The 19481-nt window shown below is 37.5% G+C and overlaps 1 protein-coding gene and 1 long non-coding RNA gene across 2 annotated transcripts; both read left to right on the top strand.

The window, feature by feature from the left end:
• Positions 1–517: 517 nt before the first annotated feature.
• LOC135607749 (cysteine proteinase 1-like) lies at positions 518–4428 on the top strand. The gene is made up of 4 exons (XM_065099791.1): positions 518–1004; positions 1091–1210; positions 3320–3566; positions 3913–4428. The coding sequence occupies exons 1-4, from the start codon at positions 546–548 to the stop codon at positions 4191–4193; spliced, it is 1107 nt and encodes a 368-aa protein (XP_064955863.1). The 5' UTR covers positions 518–545; the 3' UTR covers positions 4194–4428.
• Positions 4429–5121: 693 nt separating this feature from the next.
• Positions 5122–5708, top strand: LOC103978549 (uncharacterized). The gene is made up of 3 exons (XR_010485251.1): positions 5122–5261; positions 5442–5530; positions 5658–5708. It is a non-coding gene; the product is annotated as an uncharacterized LOC103978549 (long non-coding RNA).
• The last annotated feature ends 13773 nt before the right edge of the window (positions 5709–19481 follow it).

Here is a 19481-nt window from a genome sequence, read left to right as displayed (position 1 = left end):
TTGGTAATTTTTTCGTGACTTACTCCTTTGGATAATTTAAGTTTCCAATGAAATTATTAAGCAATATTATAAGAGTATTAAATTTCGGCTCTACGCGGCACTCTTCCTCTCGTAGCGGACGATCCATTCCAAAGCTGGTGGGACCCGTCGCATTTAACCACGTTATCAAATGGCGTTCCGGCTGTTGCTTTGGAGTACAAGTAACGTTGTCGTTAGCCCGACGCCATGAGGAACACATTCCATGCGGATAGCGTAAAACTTAACCATTTACTGGTCTAAGTTACACGTTTGTTTACCCGTCTCTTTACTGGGAGAAAACCGGTCGCGCTATATTGTTCCGTCAAATTGTCCAATAAATGAAGGGTTTCGGGTGGGTATCTACTGGTCAAGTATGGTAACTATTATTTGAAATTAAGAGGATATTTTATGGTGTCTTAAACGTGTCAGTTATCCGGTGGTCCGTGATCCACCAATCACAGTACGCAAGGAGCGGATTAAAGGCGGGGGAGGAGGAGGTCGAGCAGTAACCACCTAACCCTTCGTCAATGGATCACCTTTTCGTCTCCGTCCTCCTCTTGTGTTCGGTGGCGGCCGCCTCTTCTTTCTCCGGCATCGCCGCAGGAGCCGACGGCGATCCGCTGATCCTGCAGGTGGTGGACGACGAGAAGGGCGAGCTGGCGCTGAGCGCGGAGGCGCACTTCGCCAGCTTCGTGAGGCGGTTCGGGAAGACGTACGCCGACGAGGAGGAGCGCGACCTCCGGTTCAAGGTGTTCAAGGCGAACCTGCACCGGGCGGCGCGGTACCAGCGGCTCGACCCCACCGCCATCCACGGCGTCACCAAGTTCTCCGACCTTACCCCCGCCGAGTTCCGCCGCGCTTACCTCGGCCTCCGCCGCCCCGAGGCCCACAAGTCCACCCACGAGGCACCCATCCTCCCCACCGACGATCTCCCCACTGATTTCGACTGGAGGGACTATGGCGCCGTCACCGGCGTCAAGAATCAGGTCCTCTAGATCTAACGGCCGATCCTTCGTTTAGCTTCTTCTCTCACTTGCTTGTCCTGATATCATCTTTTTCTCTTTCTTTTTAGGGTTCTTGTGGCTCGTGCTGGTCCTTCAGCACCGCAGGGGCTCTGGAAGGGGCGAACTTTTTGGCCACCGGAAAGCTAGAAAGCCTCAGCGAGCAGCAGCTCGTGGATTGCGATCATGAGGTCTCTCTCTCTCTCTCTCTCTCTCTCTCTCTCTCTCTCTCTCTCTCTCCACCTTATTCTAATTGAGTCCAAAAAAGAGAGAACCTTTAGTCAAATTCTAGTCTCTGTTACTCTATGCCTTGTGGAAGTTGTTCCGAATAGTTATTTAGATGGAAGATTTTGTTTTGATTAGCTTGTGGTGGTATTATTTGACAGTAAGTGAAAGTACCCTTCCAGGAAAAGGTTATTTTTTTTTGGATTGAAGGGTCTGAGAGTGTTGCAGGGAAGTGCTCGAATCATTTTAAGATGTGGGTTTTGAGAAAGTACATGAGGACAGAGCACTTATCACACTTAATTATAGTGCACGGCCTATTTTTTAGATAAATTATTGACAGGCAACAACTCAGCTGAAGGATACACTGCAAACATATTTGGTTCGCAGTGATGTACATTAGATTCTTTCACTTTTCGATGATGGGGTATTATTGGGTAGTATAGCTTATACTTTACCAGTTCCAATTGGAATATTTAGAAACTATATTTTCTTTTGTTTTCGTTCCTATTCTCTCCATTTGACTTTTATGATGATTGATTTGGATCCTTTTCAACATTATTCAAAGTTTATTTCAATTCGCACTCATCTATTCATTTGCAATTTAAACTCATTTACTTGCCACAATAAATGCCGGATAAGAAAATTGCATATCACATTGAGGTCTGTTCAATGACCATAATCCTAGAGCAATTTCTAAAGGTCTCCTGTACTTTAAATTTATTTCCACTTAAGATCCCTCTACATACCTTTTGCCTCATGTTACATGGATGATTTCTATGCAAGCATGCAATGGAAGGCAAAGGTCATGTAGGAAGGGTGTAAGTGGGTAGAACCCAAAATGGGGCCTACGTGTGAAATAAAGGTCATCTTCAGAAAAATAGAAATAACTTATATGTTTGTAATAATTGTCATAAAAATCCGTCCAGAATGTAACAATTAGTTGTTTTATAAGATATTTGATCTTGTTCTTCAAACACTATCGTTCACACAATTATGATAAGTAATGCATAAATTTGGCATTGGATCTTTTATTAAAAAGTTCAAGATCTAGTGCACCATCAACTCAAACTCTTTATAGATCATACCTGTTTTTCTTTAATCTATTATGAAGTTAAGTGATGTGTAGATATATCCAGTCGGAATTATCAATGATGACAATGAAATGGTATAACCTACAAATACAGACATTTGAGGAATCGTTTCATCTCTAGGCTACTCTGGATCTAGAGTAATACTATGAGGTAAAAGTGACACTAACATAGCAGAGAGAACTGTTGCTATGGTTGATATCATTAAGAAGGCTATTAACCTCTTGAAACTCTTATGTTTTCTAGTTTTCAATTTATCTGGAAGTTAATTGATTCCACACCAGAAGTTGAAATGTTCTTTTTTTCTTTTTGGCAAAACTTAGAGCAACTGCTATGCTGTGAACTGTAGATTATATTATAATATGAAATTTTGCACTGGCTTGTAGATTTACCAGCATTCTCTTTCCTGATGTGTGTAAAAAGAAAGATCTAGATATATTTAACTTTATGGAGTCTTGATCATCAAAATGTCATATAATTCTGCCCAGCTTATAGAACTGTGAACAATATTCAATTAAATGACTCTGTCAAAACTTTCTATTCCTTCCATAATATCTGGATTAGTTTATCTATGAGAATAGGCTATCTGGTACAAGCGGCCTTCATTACTGCTGGCAAATATGAGCTCAACTCTTGGACACATCACATGTGCCAAGTGCCCATTTTGTTGCTGCAGTGATAACCACAAGGATATATAACTATAAACTACAGGTAAAGATACATTTTGTTGTAGTGCCATACTCCAATGATGTCAGTTTATTGTGGCTAAATTTCGTACTTTTCCTAACCTTCTATATTTATTTTAGCTCTTGCTCCTTTTTTCTTGATCTATTTCTTCATACAAGTACTTTACATTATCTGGTTTATTCTCTAGCCAGTAATGGTGACAACTTTTTGTAAGGAATGTAAAGTTTAACTTTCAATGTGGTATATTTGTGGTCAGTGTTATTATAGCTCTTACTCGAGGCATTTTTCATAATTTTGCAGTGTGATTCAGATGAACCTGATGCATGCGACCAAGGATGCAATGGCGGTCTTATGACAACTGCATTCCAGTATTTACTGAAATCTGGTGGGCTTGAGCGGGAGGAAGACTACCCTTACACTGGGACAGACCGTGGTTCTTGCAAGTTTGACAAGTCGAAAATTGCTGCTTCAGTTCAAAACTTCAGTGTTATCTCCACTAATGAAGATCAAATTGCTGCAAACCTTGTGAAACATGGCCCTCTTGCAAGTAGGTGATCTTAGTCCAAGTTTCATGTCATTATCTGGTTGAATTAGGAAAAGTATCTGCATTAATAGCTTTTTACAATTCACTAGGAATAGGTAGTCAACCAAAAAAAGGACTCACCTTCTTTATTCTTGTGTTTGGTTTTCATTTGTGCCTTGATCTCCTATCACGGGCTACAACCTTTATAAGACAACCAATGACTGATCACTGATGATGGAGAAATCAACACATTATGTAGGGCGGATAACAAATGACACATTGTGATGAATTAACATTTAGTTTTACTCCATTTTTTCCATGTTTCATATGATGATGGGATTGTTACTCATGTCTGTCATCCTTGTTGCAGTTGGTATAAATTCAGTGTTCATGCAAACATATATAGGAGGTGTCTCATGCCCTTATATTTGTGGAAGGCATTTGGATCATGGTGTGCTCCTGGTGGGCTATGGTTCTGCTGGTTATTCACCAATTCGCCTAAAGGACAAGCCCTTCTGGATCATAAAGAACTCCTGGGGTGAAAACTGGGGAGAGCATGGCTACTACAAGATCTGCAGGGGTCGAAATATATGTGGAGTGGATTCCATGGTCTCTTCTGTGAGTGCAATTCACACTCAACAAGATCAGTAAAGATCATCTGCCCTTGTGCACTGTGATGGATGTATTGATGCAAAGGGGCATACTCTTAACTCCATAACCATGGAGTTATTTCTGGCATCTAAAACTGCTTGTAGTTATTGAAAGATACTATTATTTGCCAGCTTCCATGCAAACACTAGGTTGTAGTACGTGTATGTTCATGTGGTGTTGTAAGTTCTCTTTGATGTAAAAGCTATATGTAAAAATGATTTCATGGTTTCTGTTAGCTATCATTGTTGTGCATGTTATAGACTTGTTCTTTGCTTACTTTCCTTTTATCTTATTAACATCTTTATCTCTCTTGATAATTGGACATGTTGATATCCACTAAGATTAAGACAAACGTCTATGTTTAAGTTAATTATATATATTTTTTGAAATTAGTTATTTTGTACGGTTTTTTTTTATATTTTTAAAAATTTTATTAAGATTTTTATTAGTGAAAAAATTTATTAAGATTTTTATACTTATGTAAGGGAAATATTTAATTTTATTTTTTTATGTTGTTGATAGAAATATAAATATAAGAATCGAAATATCAAAGATAATTAATTATAGAAATAAAGATATCTCTCCCGGGTGAGATACTTTCTCTCTCTTTCTCTCCCTAAATGTTACGTGTTGGACTCTACGCAACGTGTTTGCCCTTTACGTGGGATCCATATGTATCAACCAATGAAAAGTTGGGTAATCGAGTCAGGCCGAAACCGTGGCGACCGATGTGCTTTTGCACCACCGAACTGATCCGACCCCGATCCCGCGTCGATGGCACGCAAGTCGGGGCGGATGTAATAAAGATACTCCCTAGAAGCCACTCGTACATCTGCCTTCCTGTGATTGGATGTTGATCTGCTGGGCCCCGCGTATAACAAGCGAGATGCGTCGCGCGTAAACTAGCAGGTGAAACACAACCGTGCATGCCTCGTGTTATCTCAGTTCCTATTGGAACCTTCCAGACTCCGCCTCCATTGGTCTCGCCCTACCATCTTGTTCCTAGTCGGCGGAGGCATTCTTCCTGCAAGAGGGGAGGAGGATGACTCATATCCTTATCTGAGATCGGTAGATTTCGATTCAGTTCTTGGGCTTTGTTGTCTTTTAATTCCCCATTGTTTAACCTGAGATCACGATCTCCGATTTTTGATCGGTTTTCGACCTTTTCTTGGTATAATCGTACGATTTCTTTCTTTGTCTTCCGTCTGTGTTGATGTTTCTCTTAATTCCGATTCACGGGGAAACCAGAGGGAGGTCGACCGACAGAGATCGCAAACCCGAAAGGCTCAGGTGAAGCAGAGAGACGACGGCCTGACCCCTGAACAGCGCCGCGAGAGGTATCCTCCCCTTGATCTGAATGATTCGTTCCGTTTTCCATGTTCTTGATTTCTTTCTAGAGATACTCCAATTGATGCGGTAATTGATGGGAATAACCTGATCGATAGTTGTGTTGATGTTGCGTAGGGATGCGAAAGCGCTGCAGGAGAAGGCAGCTAAGAAGGCTGCAGGAGCAGCGGCAGGAGGGGGAGGCGCCACCGACTCCAAAAACAAAGGCAACGCCTAGAAGTAGCAACCGGAGTTCGATCATTCGGTAAAAAAAAGACATCTTTGGTTGAGTGTCATACTGTCATGTTGTAGTCTTATCTGTTTTCTTCCTGATGGTTCTCATCTGTTGATGTTGCATGAACTATGCATGCTGAATGGTCTGTTTTCTGTGCAACTTAGTTCTGATCCTGATGTAGCTACTGATTGATTTTGAGGGCTTGCACCTAATAAATGAAGAGATGCTTTGCATAAGCTTCTTAATTTGCAGTTTGCTAGTTGCAGCATTATTTATTTCTTCTAATTGGTTGGTCTCATGTAGTTTTGCTTTTGTGAACTGAATAGAATTCAAGTTGCTCGGCAAATATAGGAAGTAAACCTTGGATATTAGGATTTGATTATTTTATAGGTATCATATAGTGTAGGGGGGAAAAAAAACACTTTGAATTTTTTTCTTAAGGTTGAAAGAACAATTCTTCGGAATGTGTTGGAGAGTGTACAAAGAACTTTATGCAGAGAGAGTATATAAGGAGCTTTAAGAGAGAGTTGTTATTCTGTGAATGGTTTGAAGTTTTCATTATAAATGTAAATAACAAGTGTTAAACCATTTGGTATTATCATTATTGTTTTGGTATCAAAAGTGTTCTTTTGTACAACATGGATCTTCCAAAGTGTAGCTTTTCTAAACTCAGCTCCAACTTACTACTACATTGCATTTTAGGAAATTTGACAAAGAAAACATGATTGATCTTAGCTTATTGGTGATGACAACCATCAACATTTTATCATAAGAAGGATTTCTTGCTGTTCTATAATTTTTTTTCCCTTTGTTGAGTGTGAGCAAATTTAGATTTGAAGCTAAGCAAAAGTTGTTCATGAAGATAAAAAATGATAATTTTTTACCCTCATGCTATATTGATGTTTGATTAGTTCTCATTCTTGTTTAAAAGAATTTGTGTCATCTTGATTTAATAAGATGTATAAAAGGTTTTTACAATGTGGTTGATAGGATACAGGAAAACGTAGATGGTCTACAATAATTACATTGACTATTTTGGTTTTTGATTCCCTTACTGCTGTGCCATTGAGTGCCAGAAGGACTATAAGATGTAGGTCATCTTGCATGAATAGTATAACATGGAGTCTTATCTGCTACCCTTGGAGACATGTTTGACTTTGTACATTAGATAATAGCACAGGCTGCTGTGGGACTATGATTTGTTTGTGGAAGACTTTAGGACACCGTTGTTCCAATTTGATGATTTAGTGCATTGCAGTAAGACTTTAGAACTGCTTGGCAAAGGAGAGCTGTCACATTCCGAATATATAAAAAAAATAATAAATCAGTAATTTATTATCCATAATTTACATAATAAACTCTCTCCTTTTCTTTTTATTTAAATCATTATCTTTACAGTAATAAATATTCTATTAACTAGAAAAATAATATCTTCTTCATAGGATTACAAGTCTCTTCCACCCATGTCACGCCCATCAAAATATCGACAATATTTAAAATTTTCATCATAACTAACCCAGGATCCAAACATACATTTGAGGTCACTAAGAAAACATTCAGATCAAAAATTTCACCTCTATAGTCTACAAATTCATAACCCTGTGCAGTTCATAAACATCCCACACATCACTCGATAATTCAAACAAACTGAACTTAACTCATCAAAATAATAACCACAACATAAAATTCACAAGTGGGGAAGTCTATGCAGTCACCAAACTAATGATTACCATAAGATCATATCATTACATAAATTTAACTTAACATTCCAAAATCGAGGGATCCTTTATCTTACACAAAATCCACACGTTTAGATTTATCGTCACATTATGCAAAGTATCTTATACAACATATACACATATGCTAACAAAGATCTGCCCAAAATCTTCTAAACTTTCCACCGTCTCAGCCCAATCTTAACATTTAAGCAAGCGATACGCTGTCCTGAAAAATTTATCAACAAACGGGGTGAGCATAAAGAGCTCAATAAGTGACTAACATATCCATATCAAAATAGTACAATTTCCAAAGAGATACAGTTTCAAAATACAAGACAGAATATACAATTTCGTAGACATAATATCATTAGGAGCATAAACACAATTGTCCTTTCAATCTTACATATTTGGTTTCTGACAGATGGGGCATAGAGTAATTGGAGCATATCAGTAACAAAGGAAACATATCAGAGCTTATCAATGGCATATAAAATGTTCCGAAGCATATCAACGGCATATGGAACATTTCGAAGCAAAATCATCAGTGAATGAAGCATTTCAAAGCATATCAAAAACAAATATCGTACAGAAGCTCAAACGTCGTCCTTGACGTTGCAATCATATCATTCTTATCCCGAGCATGAACAGAAACAACTCACCAAAACTCTGAATGTCATATCAAACATATAGAAGGTGTAGTGGGATCTCAGTCAGAATGTGATTCATCCATTTCTGAATGACCACCTGACAAAAGTCTCCCACGTCTAGGAGCTCCATCCACCCACGTCTAGGTGAAGTCAGAGGGGGCCGGCAGAGCATCGCAGGCTCTAAGCACATACCCTTTACCATTTCTGGCAAAGGTCCAGAATATCCCATATAGTGGGATCCCACATAGCGGGCAATAAGCGCATACCCTTTATCATTTCTGGCAAAGGTCCAGAATATCCCACATAGCGGGACCCCACATAGCGGGCAATAAGCGCATACCCTTTACCATTTCTGGCAAAGGTCCAGACAATCCCACACACCAGAGTACAAGAGGGTAGTTTTAACAATAAGTAGCATATATCGGAAGCACACGCGGAACAACAAAACGTGCATGTGCCTTTTCGAGACAATACGAAACAAAGAACAAATCTCTCACAAATATATTCAGATTTGGAATGAAATGAAAACAAGAGTGTACAGGGATTCCAAGCAATCATATTTAGCTCAATTCCAATAAGAAGGTTAGACGAATTCAAATATCCAAAGGAATGGAACAAAATACGCGAAATCGACCAAAGCTCGATTTCAGACAGAATTCCAGTGGCACATCAAACAAATATTTCAGAATATCAATTATGCTCCAATACCCATAAGAAAGCTATGGTCGAACCATATATCAATCTATATTCTGATGGAACAAATTTCATATGAAACAGGGCTTCCAACACGGAGTTACCTTTGATTTGGTAACACAAGGTCAAAAACACAATAACTGTTTTGCAGAATTTATAGGGTCGGATTCAACAGATAATAGGGTAGGCAATTGAATTCCAAAATTTTCAAACTATATGTCAAAAGAAAGATTTTCAAATCTAGTTTCAAATAAAATCAGTTTGGTACAAATCAGAATTTTCAACAGGGAGTTATAGGCATTTTAGTATCGACGGGTCAGAAATCTTGAACCCTGTTTTACAGCGTCTATAGGCTCATTTGAAACAGATGTTTGGGTAAGTATTCAGTGTCCAAAACCTACAAAATCAGTGTCAAAAGGAAGATATAAGAGTCTAATTTCAAACAAAATAGTTCCTGCCCGAATTCACATTTTGTACTAAAACTTATAGCTGAAACAGTGTATAGGGGTCAGTTTACCGAAAAAACTTCAAAATCCATGGTTCTATGTCCAAAGAGAGACATATCAGTTTCTAAATAGAAATCCTTCAATTTATTTTGAATCAACATAAAAACAGAGACTAAAAATTCTGTAGGATGTGGTTAGAACATTTGCCTTTGAGAATTTTGACCCGAAGTGAAAATATTAAAGCAAGAACCCTAAAAACCCCATTTTTTTTTTTTCTTCTTCTTCTTCTTCTTCTTCTTTCTTTCTTTCCCTGATCACCCACGAGCTGCCTTCTCTGCTTCCTTAAGAACGAAGGCAGAGAGGCTTAAATGGTGGAATTTGTCATTTTGTGCGTTTTGTAGTTTAGTCCTTGTTTTTATCATATTCACGATTAGGTCCTTAGGGTTTACATATAGGTCCTAAGATTCTTTCTCTTTTTTTTTTGAACAGATCTCCCAAATCTTACAAATAAGTTACCTCTGATTCATACTCTATTTCTTTAGTCAATTTAAAATAAATGCTTACATTATCACTAGAAATTTATACGAAAATTCGGAAATGAGGGGTGTTACACTCTCCCCCCCTTAAAAGAAAAATTTAGTCTTCTAAATTTATCGTACCTCTATCGATGAAAAGACTAGGATACACCTTTTTCATTTCCTCCTCTAGCTCCCAAGTTGTCTCCTCTCCAGAATGATGTCTCCAAATTACTTGAACCAGTGGGATGACCCGATTCCTTAGGACTTTTTCTTTCTTACCAACAATCTGAATAGGCTCTTCCACATAAGATAAATCTTTATCAATCTCCACCAGCTCATACTTAATGATGTGAGAAGGGTCATATATATACTTCCTAATCATCGAGACATGAAATATATCATGGACATGACTCAATGCTGGTGGCAAGGCAATCCTGTAAGCGACAGAACCAACCCTCTCAAGAACCTCAAAAGGTCCAATAAATCTGGGGCTTAACTTTCCTTTCTTCCCAAACCTTATAATGCCTTTGGAAGGGGAGACTTTCAAGAATACAAAATCTCCGATTTCAAACTCAATATCTCGTCTTCTATTGTCGGCATAACTCTTTTGATGACTCTGAGCAGTTTTTAACCTTTTTCTTATAACTTGAATTTTCTCGGAAGTTTCTTGTACCTTGTCCGGTGCTAACAGCTTTCTGTCACCAACTTCCTCCCAACATATAGGTGTTATGCACCTTCGCCCATATAAAGCTTCATAAGGAGCCATCTGAATACTTAGAATGATAACTATTATTATACGTGAACTCAACAAGTGAAATATCCTTATCCCATTCACCTTTCCAATCCATAACATAGGCTCTAAGCAAATCCTCAAGTGTTTGAATTGTTCTTTCTGACTGACCATCAGTCTGAGGATGATATGCAGTACTAAACTTAACTTTAGTGCCCATCGACTCCTGCAATCTTCTCCAGAATCTAGAGGGAAATCTGGAGTCTCTATCAGAGATGATCTCCTTTGGAATACCATGAAGTCTTACTATTTCACTGACATATAAATCTGCAAGTCTATCAAGCGAATAAGTCATATTAATCGGTAGGAAGTGTGCAGATTTTGTTAACCTATCAATGATAACCCAAATAGCATCATGCTTCCTCGAGGTTCTGGGTAGTCCTGAAACAAAATCAATAGTAATACATTCCCATTTCCATTTAGGAATAACTAAAGGTTGCAACAACCCTCCAGGTCTTTGGTGTTCTACTTTGATTTGCTGACAAGTCAAACATTTTGAAACATACATTGCAATTTCCTTCTTCATGCCTTCCCACCAATAATGACTTTGAAGATCTCTATACATCTTAGTGCTCCCAGGGTGTAGGGTGTACTTTGAAGTATGACTTTCATTTAGGATTTGATTCTTGATATCTGGTTCATTTGGTACACATATTCTCTCCCCAAATCTCAATAGGCCATCCTTTGAAACTTGAAATTGTGGCTTCAATTCCTTTTCTACTTCACTCCTCAAGTAGATTAAATGTGGATCTCGTAATTGTCCTTCCTTAATTTGTTGAATAAGATCAGATTGCACTTGAATGTAGGCCATCAATATCATCGAGTCTTGCTCTTTCCTCAAAGCTTTCAAATCAAAATTTTCTTCTAATAACTTTCATTGCTTCACAACCAGACTAGCCATAAAACTTGTAGATTTCCTACTAAGTGCATCAGCTACAACATTGGCTTTGCCCAGGTGATAACGGATGGCACAATCGTAATCCTTCAGAAGTTCTATCCATCTTCGCTGCCTCATGTTTAACTCTTTCTGAGTGAAAATATATTTTAAACTCTTGTGATCAGTGAAGATTTCAAACTGTCGACTATACAAATAATGTCTCCAAATCTTTAGAGCAAAAATAATTGCTGCTAATTCCAAATCATGAGTTGGATAATTCAATTCATAACCTTTAAGTTGCCTAGAAGCATAAGCAATTACTCTCCCTTCCTGCATCAAAACACATCCTATGCCTTTTCTTGAAGCATCAGTATAAACTACAAATCCCTCACTACCACTTGGAATAGTGAGAATAGGGGCACTAGTCAATCTTCTTTTTAACTCTTGAAAACTTTGCTCACAATCATCACCCCATACAAATTTCATATTCTTCTTAGTGAGTTTGGTGAGAGGTTGAGCGATTCGAGAAAATCCCTCCACAAATCTCCTGTAATAACCTACCATGCCCAAAAAGCTTCGAACTTCTGTTACATTTGTTGGTACTTCCCATTCAACTACAGCTTCTATTTTCCTTGGATCAATAGATATACCCTTCCCTGAAATCACATGGCCTAAGAAAGCAACTTCATTCAACCAAAATTCACATTTGCTGAACTTCGCATACAACTTCTTTTCTCTTAGTATGGACAACACATCTCTCAAGTGTTCCTTATGCTCCTGATTACTCTTTGAATACACCAATATGTCATCAATAAATACAATTACACAGATATCCAAGAGCGGTTGAAATATCCTATTCATTAGTTCCATAAAAGCTGCAAGGGCATTTGTCAAACCAAAAGGCATCACCAAGAATTCATAATGACCATATCGAGTTCTGAAAGCTGTTTTTGAAATATCCTCCTCCTTGATCTTCAACTGATAGTAACCTGACTTCAGGTCAATCTTAGAGAATACTGTGCACCCTGCAGTTGATCAAACAAATCATCAATTCTAGGTATGGGATACTTGTTTTTGATGGTCACCTGATTCAACTGTCTATAATCAATACAAAGCCTCAATGTTCCATCCTTCTTCTTCACTAATAGTACCGGAGCATCCCATGGGGATACACTGGGTCGTATGAAACCCTTATCTAATAATTCTTGTATTTGCTTCTTTAATTCCTCTAGCTCGAGTGGTGCCATCCTATAGGGAGGCTTAGATATTGGGGTTGTACTGGAGACCAAATCAATAGCAAATTCACCCTCTCTATCTAGAGGTAAACCAGGCAAGTCATCTGGGAATACATTAGGGAATTCTTTGACCACTACAATTTCATCTAGGTGGGTTTCCTGATTTGAATGCTCCTTTACACACACCATATAACAAAAACAACCTTTCTGCATAAGACGATAAACTTGAAGTGCTGATATCAAGCAAGGAGGCAAATCATGCCTAATGCCCTCAAAGAAAAATATAGGCTGATCTGGTATGCAGAAAGTAATTATTTTTTTGTAACAATCAATACTAGCGTGATGAGAAGATAACCAATCCATGCCAAGTATAATATCAAAGCCCTGGATCTCTAGGAGAATCAAATCAGCAAGGAGTTCGTGGTCTCCAATAGAGATCAAACAAGATGGGTAGACCAAGTTTGTTGCCAATGCATCTCCAACAGCAGTTGTTACATATAACATATAATCCAGGGGTCTAGGTAGAATATCCAAGTGACAAGCAAAGTATTGTGAAACAAAAGATAAGTTGGAGCCGGGATCAAACAAAACTTTTGCATTTCTTTTAGAAACATGAAGAATACCTTCCACCATTGATTTAGAAGCTTTAGAATCTTGTTCAGTGATAGCGTACACTCTAGCATGGGATGAGGGTCTAGGAGACAGTGGCTCTTTCTTCCGATTCAGTGGGCAATCTCTTAATTGATGATCTAGCTTTCCACAACCAAAACATGCTCCAGTCACCCGAAAACACTGACTTGTTTCATGATTTAATCCACATTTTGCACATGACTGAGTCCTCCACAATGGTTTCTTTTTCTCAAATCCAGATGTCTTAAACCTCTTGTTACTAGCTTCATATTCATTTTCTCTCCTGCTTTTGCCAGTAAATTTGTCCCTTTTGTCCTTGCCAATGATTTCTTGAATTTCCTCCATGTCTCTTTCAATTTTCAAAGCTCTTTCTACCGTATCAGCATATGTTTGTAATTTTAAAGCTGACATTCGGCTTCTTATTGCTGGCCGTAATCCCCTTTCAAACCTTCTTGCTTTTCTAGATTCATCATCAGTCATATGTGTGGCAAACCTGGAGAGCTCAGTGAATTTAGATTCATACTTTGTGACCGTCATACTTCCCTGGATAAGATTCAAGAACTCCAACTCTTTTTGCTCTCTCATACAATCTGGAAAATATTTATCGTTAAACTTTTCTTGGAATAACTTCCATGTCATTGGCTCATGTTTGATTTCAGACATTCTCTTAATCATTCTCCACCAGTGTTCAGCTTCTCCTTCCAGCATAAAGGTGGCAAGAAAAACCTTTCGATCATTAGGGTAATTTAAAGCATCAAATATTTTCTCTATATGCATCATCCATCGTTCTGCCACCATTGGATCAGACTCACCACTAAAACTGGGAGGACTAAGCTTCTTAAACTGTTCAATTCCCAACCCCGTCTGGTTTGATGTCCCTGTTCCATCATTTCTTCCTTGTAGGACAGGTTGTTGTTGTTGTTGCATCACTTGTGCCATAGTCTCCAAAGTCCGCATGATACCACTCAATTGATCAGCAGTAGATGCAACAGGAGAACCAGATGATCTCGTCATCCTTGCTTCCTAAAACATCAAAAGAACATTTTCTTTGATCAATCTCTAAATAATAGTCAATAAACCTAAAAAAAAAGATGATATTCTTAGTGATTCTCAAATCATGCTCTGATACCACCTCTGTCATGCCCCTCAAAATATCGACAATATTTAAAATTTTCATCATAACTAACCCAGGATCCAAACATACATTTGAGGTCACTAAGAAAACATTCAGATCAAAAATTTCACCTCTATAGTCTACAAATTCATAACCCTGTGCAGTTCATAAACATCCCACACATCACTCGATAATTCAAACAAACTGAACTTAACTCATCAAAATAATAACCACAACATAAAATTCACAAGTGGGGAAGTCTATGCAGTCACCAAACCAACGATTACCATAAGATCATATCATTACATAAATTTAACTTAACATTCCAAAATCGAGGGATCCTTTATCTTACACAAAATCCACACGTTTAGATTTATCGTCACATTATGCAAAGTATCTTATACAACATATACACATATGCTAACAAAGATCTGCCCAAAATCTTCTAAACTTTCCACCGCCTCAGCCCAATCTTAACATTTAAGCAAGCGATACACTATCCTGAAAAATTTATCAACAAACGGGGTGAGCATAAAGAGCTCAGCAAGTAACTAACATATCCATATCAAAATAGTACAATTTCCAAAGAGATACAGTTTCAAAATACAAGGCAAAATATACGATTTCGTAGACATAATATCATTAGGAGCATAAACACAATTGTCCTTTCAATCTTACATGTTTGGTTCCTAACAGATGGGGCATAGAGTAATTGGAGCATATCAGTAACAAAGGAAACATATCGGAGCTTATCAATGGCATATAAAATGTTCCGAAGCATATCAACGGCATATGGAACATTTCGAAGCAAAATCATCAGTGAATGAAGCATTTCAGAGCATATCAAAAACAAATATCGTACAGAAGCTCAAACGTCGTCCTTGACGTTGCAATCATATCATTCTTATCCAGAGCATGAACAGAAACAACTCACCAAAACTCTAGATGTCATATCAAACATATAGAAGGTGTAGTGGGATCTCAGTCAGAATATGATTCATCCATTTCTGAATGACCACCTGACAAAAGTCTCCCACGTCTGGGAGCTCCATCCACCCACGTCTAGGTGAAGTCAGAGGGGGCCGGCAGAGCATCGTAGGCTCTAAGCACATACCCTTTACCATTTCTGGCAAAGGTCCAGAATATCCCACATAGCGGGACCCCACATAGCGGGCAATAAGCGCATACCCTTTACCATTTCTGGCAAAGGTCCAGAATATCCCACATAGCGGGACCCCACATAGTGGGCAATAAGCGCATACCCTTTACCATTTCTGGCAAAGGTCCAAACAATCCCACACACCAGAGTACAAGAGGGCAGTTTTAACAATAAGTAGCATATATCGGAAGCACACGCGGAACAACAAAACGTGCATGTGCCTTTTCGAGACAATACGAAACAAAGAACAAATCTCTCACAAATATATTCAGATTTGGAATGAAATGAAAACAAGAGTGTACAGGGATTCTAAGCAATCATATTTAGCTCAATTCCAATAAGAAGGTTAGACGAATTCAAATATCCAAAGGAATGGAACAAAATACGCGAAATCGACCAAAGCTCGATTTCAGACAGAATTCCAATGGCACATCAAACAAATATTTCAGAATATCAATTATGCTCCAATACCCATAAGAAAGCTATAGTCGAACCATATATCAATCTATATTCTGATGGAACAAATTTCATATGAAACAGGGCTCCCAACACAGAGTTACCTTTGATTTGGTAACACAAGGTCAAAAACACAATAACTGTTTTGCAGAATTTATAGGGTCGGATTCAACAGATAATAGGGTAGGCAATTGAATTCCAAAATTTTCAAACTATATGTCAAAAGAAAGATTTTCAAGTCTAGTTTCAAATAAAATCAGTTTGGTACAAATCAGAATTTTCAACAGGGAGTTATAGGCATTTTAGTATTGATAGGTCAAAAATCTTGAACCCTGTTTTACAGCGTCTATAGGCTCATTTGAAACAGATGTTTGGGTAAGTATTTAGTGTCCAAAACCTACAAAATTAGTGTCAAAAGGAAGATATAAGAGTCTAATTTCAAACAAAATAGTTCCTGCCCGAATTCACATTTTGTACTAAAACTTATAGCTGAAACAGTGTATAGGGGTCAGTTTACCGAAAAAACTTCAGAATCCATGGTTCTATGTCCAAAGAGAGACATATCAGTTTCTAAATAGAAATTCTTCAATTTATTTTGAATCAACATAAAAACAGAGACTAAAAATTCTGTAGGATGTGGTTAGGACACTTGCCTTTGAGAATTTTGACCCGAAGTGAAAATATTAAAGCAAGAACCCTAAAAACCCCATTTTTTTTTCTTCTTCTTCTTCTTCTTCTTCTTTCTTTCTTTCTTTCCCTGATCACCCACGAGCTGCCTTCTCTGCTTCCTTAAGAACGAAGGCAGAGAGGCTTAAACGGTGGAATTTGTCATTTTGTGTGTTTTGTAGTTTAGTCCTTGTTTTTATCATATTCACGATTAGGTCCTTAGGGTTTACATATAGGTCCTCAGATTCTTTCTCTTTTTTTTTTTTAACAGATCTCCCAAATCTTACAAATAAGTTACCTCTGATTCATACTCTATTTCTTTAGTCAATTTAAAATAAATGCTTACATTATCACCAGAAATTTATACGAAAATTCGAAAATGAGGGGTGTTACAACCCAAGCTTCAGATCTATTACACAATAGTAGATTACTCTGAAAATAAAATATAAAATAAAAATATATCAACAATCACATATGTCGGTAGGAATCTCAAAAAAATCATAAAAATAATCTTCAATATTTATGAAATATAAACAAATATAAATAATTCAATATGAAAATATATCTATTTAACATAAAATTTATGTATAAAAAAATAATGATAATTTCTTACATAATAAACAAAATTATGCATCAGCCACATGCAACATATACATAATAACAAAGACGTACATCACTCAATGGTGCACTCTCCCAATAGCGGATGGAGAGACATATTCCACGGGATGGATTTCTCCCAACAACGGATGTAGATAATCCATATCGTACTCATCGTACTCCCAACAGCGGATGGAGTGGTATCTCTCACATGCCCAAGTGGGAACACGTTCCTCCCAACAGCGTATGGAGGAACCGTCTAACCATCACGTCTGACGACCCGCTAATCGCCGAAGGGAATCGCCATACCTGCCCTCGACAGGGTTACATAAACATCCATGATCATTCATTTATACTCATTCAATCACTCACGTATACATCAAAAAATCAATATGATTAAACATTATGAGAGATCATACTTGATGTAAATCTACTAGACTATGTTCATTGGTGGCTCCGCACTATGATGACCCGTAGCTCCTTTCACAAGTTTCACTCCCAATGCGAACTATTAGTCTAGTCACATCTATTATATGATACTTATCATAACAATATCATAAACATAGAAAACCAATAATCATTTTCAAACGACACCTTCAAATAAAACTTTTAAATTCATCAAATCATAAAAGCATTAAACATCAATATCTCAATAGTCCTCAATCAATTAAAACCCTAATTGGAATAGCTCAATTGACTTAAACTAAACTCAATTTGATTATGATCTAACGGAACCAATATCAAATCCTTATGGAACCGGTCTGGAATCACCTTAAACCGATCTAATTTAGATTTGATTGATCTCGATTAGGTCAAATAGGTTTGAATTAGTCATGTTAGTTTGGAATCACCCTAAATCAGCTTTAATTGATCAAACCTATTTGATTTCGTCAATTAATGAGCTCAAACCAATAGAGAAGGAGATTGGACTATGTCGTATAGTGTTAACCCAAACCGAACCAACCCACCTGAGTCTTGGGCGGAACATATATATTGCATATACCTGTTCCAAATGCTAGGTTGAGTTGAGGTATGACGGGCTATATAAAAGGAGCGACGATATGTCTAATGCCAATCGCGTAGCTGGGCATGCTTAACTTCATGGAGTAGGCTAAGCCTCACTTATAAGTTGGGCTAGGCCTTACCATTGAACTAGGCCATGCTTGGCTCACGAGTTGATCCTAAACACATGAGTTGGGGTCGTATCTGACCACATAGACTAAGTTGTACCTAGCCGCATAAGCTGGCCCATGCTTAACCACATGGTTGGGTCGTACCTTACCATATGAGTTGGGTTATACATGGTCACATGGATTGGATTGTACCTAGCCACATGAGTTGGCCCATGCCTAACCACATGGTTGTGTCGTACCTTATCGCATGGGTTGGGTCATACATGGTCATATGGATTAGATCGTACCTAGCCACATGGGTTGGGTCATGCCTGACCACATGGGCTAGGTTGTACTTAGTCACAAAAGCTAGGTTGTACATGACCACATGGTCTAAGTCGATTCGATCTGATCGATCAACTTGACTCAAGTCAAACTCCAATTAGACTCCTCTTATGAAATTAGATTTCAATATTTAAAATTATTAAAGAATTACTCAAATACATTAATTAAAACTTTAAATTCATGATCTAAAATTTAAAACTAATTACATTATAGAAATTCACACATAATTCTTGAAACATAGATATAACTAATTAAATAAATTAGAACTATTATACTAAATAAAAATTTTAATAATTAAATCAATATTAAAATTCACTTAAGCTTAAAAGATCAATACAAATCAAATAATCAGTCTAACATCACAAATCAATTATTATTATTTATAAATCATGAAATTTCGAAATTAAAACATCATCATTCATTATAAAATTGTAATAATCTCAACGTCAAGATTTCAAAACACAAATCAAAGCTAATTAAAAAGAAAGGATCCTATCTTTCTTCTTCGATTATCCATTCCTTGATATCATCTTCCCGTAAAGTATCTTCTCAATCCTCCTATTATTAGGCTTAGTAGAGAATGAGGGATGAGTAGCCCCTTTATATAGGAGAAGATGAGATCTTCCTAAAAGGTAAGTAATTATTTAATTTTTATTTTTAATTTATTTTATATTTACTTTCGCACAAAAAAAAAGTAATGTAATATTTTTTTTATAGTTCATAT

Source organism: Musa acuminata, chromosome BXJ2-3 (assembly GCF_036884655.1).
Source record: "Musa acuminata AAA Group cultivar baxijiao chromosome BXJ2-3, Cavendish_Baxijiao_AAA, whole genome shotgun sequence".
NCBI classification, from domain to species: domain Eukaryota; kingdom Viridiplantae; phylum Streptophyta; class Magnoliopsida; order Zingiberales; family Musaceae; genus Musa; species Musa acuminata.
This window is presented reverse-complemented; position numbering and strand designations above follow the sequence as displayed.

Coding starts and splice junctions, on each gene's coding strand:
- LOC135607749 (XM_065099791.1), top strand. CDS start 546: ATGGATCACCTTTTCGTCTCCGTCCTCCTCTTGTGTTCGGTGGCGGCC. Junction 1,005..1,090: donor TCACCGGCGTCAAGAATCAG/GTCCTCTAGATC, acceptor CTTTCTTTTTAG/GGTTCTTGTGGCTCGTGCTG. Junction 3,567..3,912: donor GAAACATGGCCCTCTTGCAA/GTAGGTGATCTT, acceptor TCCTTGTTGCAG/TTGGTATAAATTCAGTGTTC.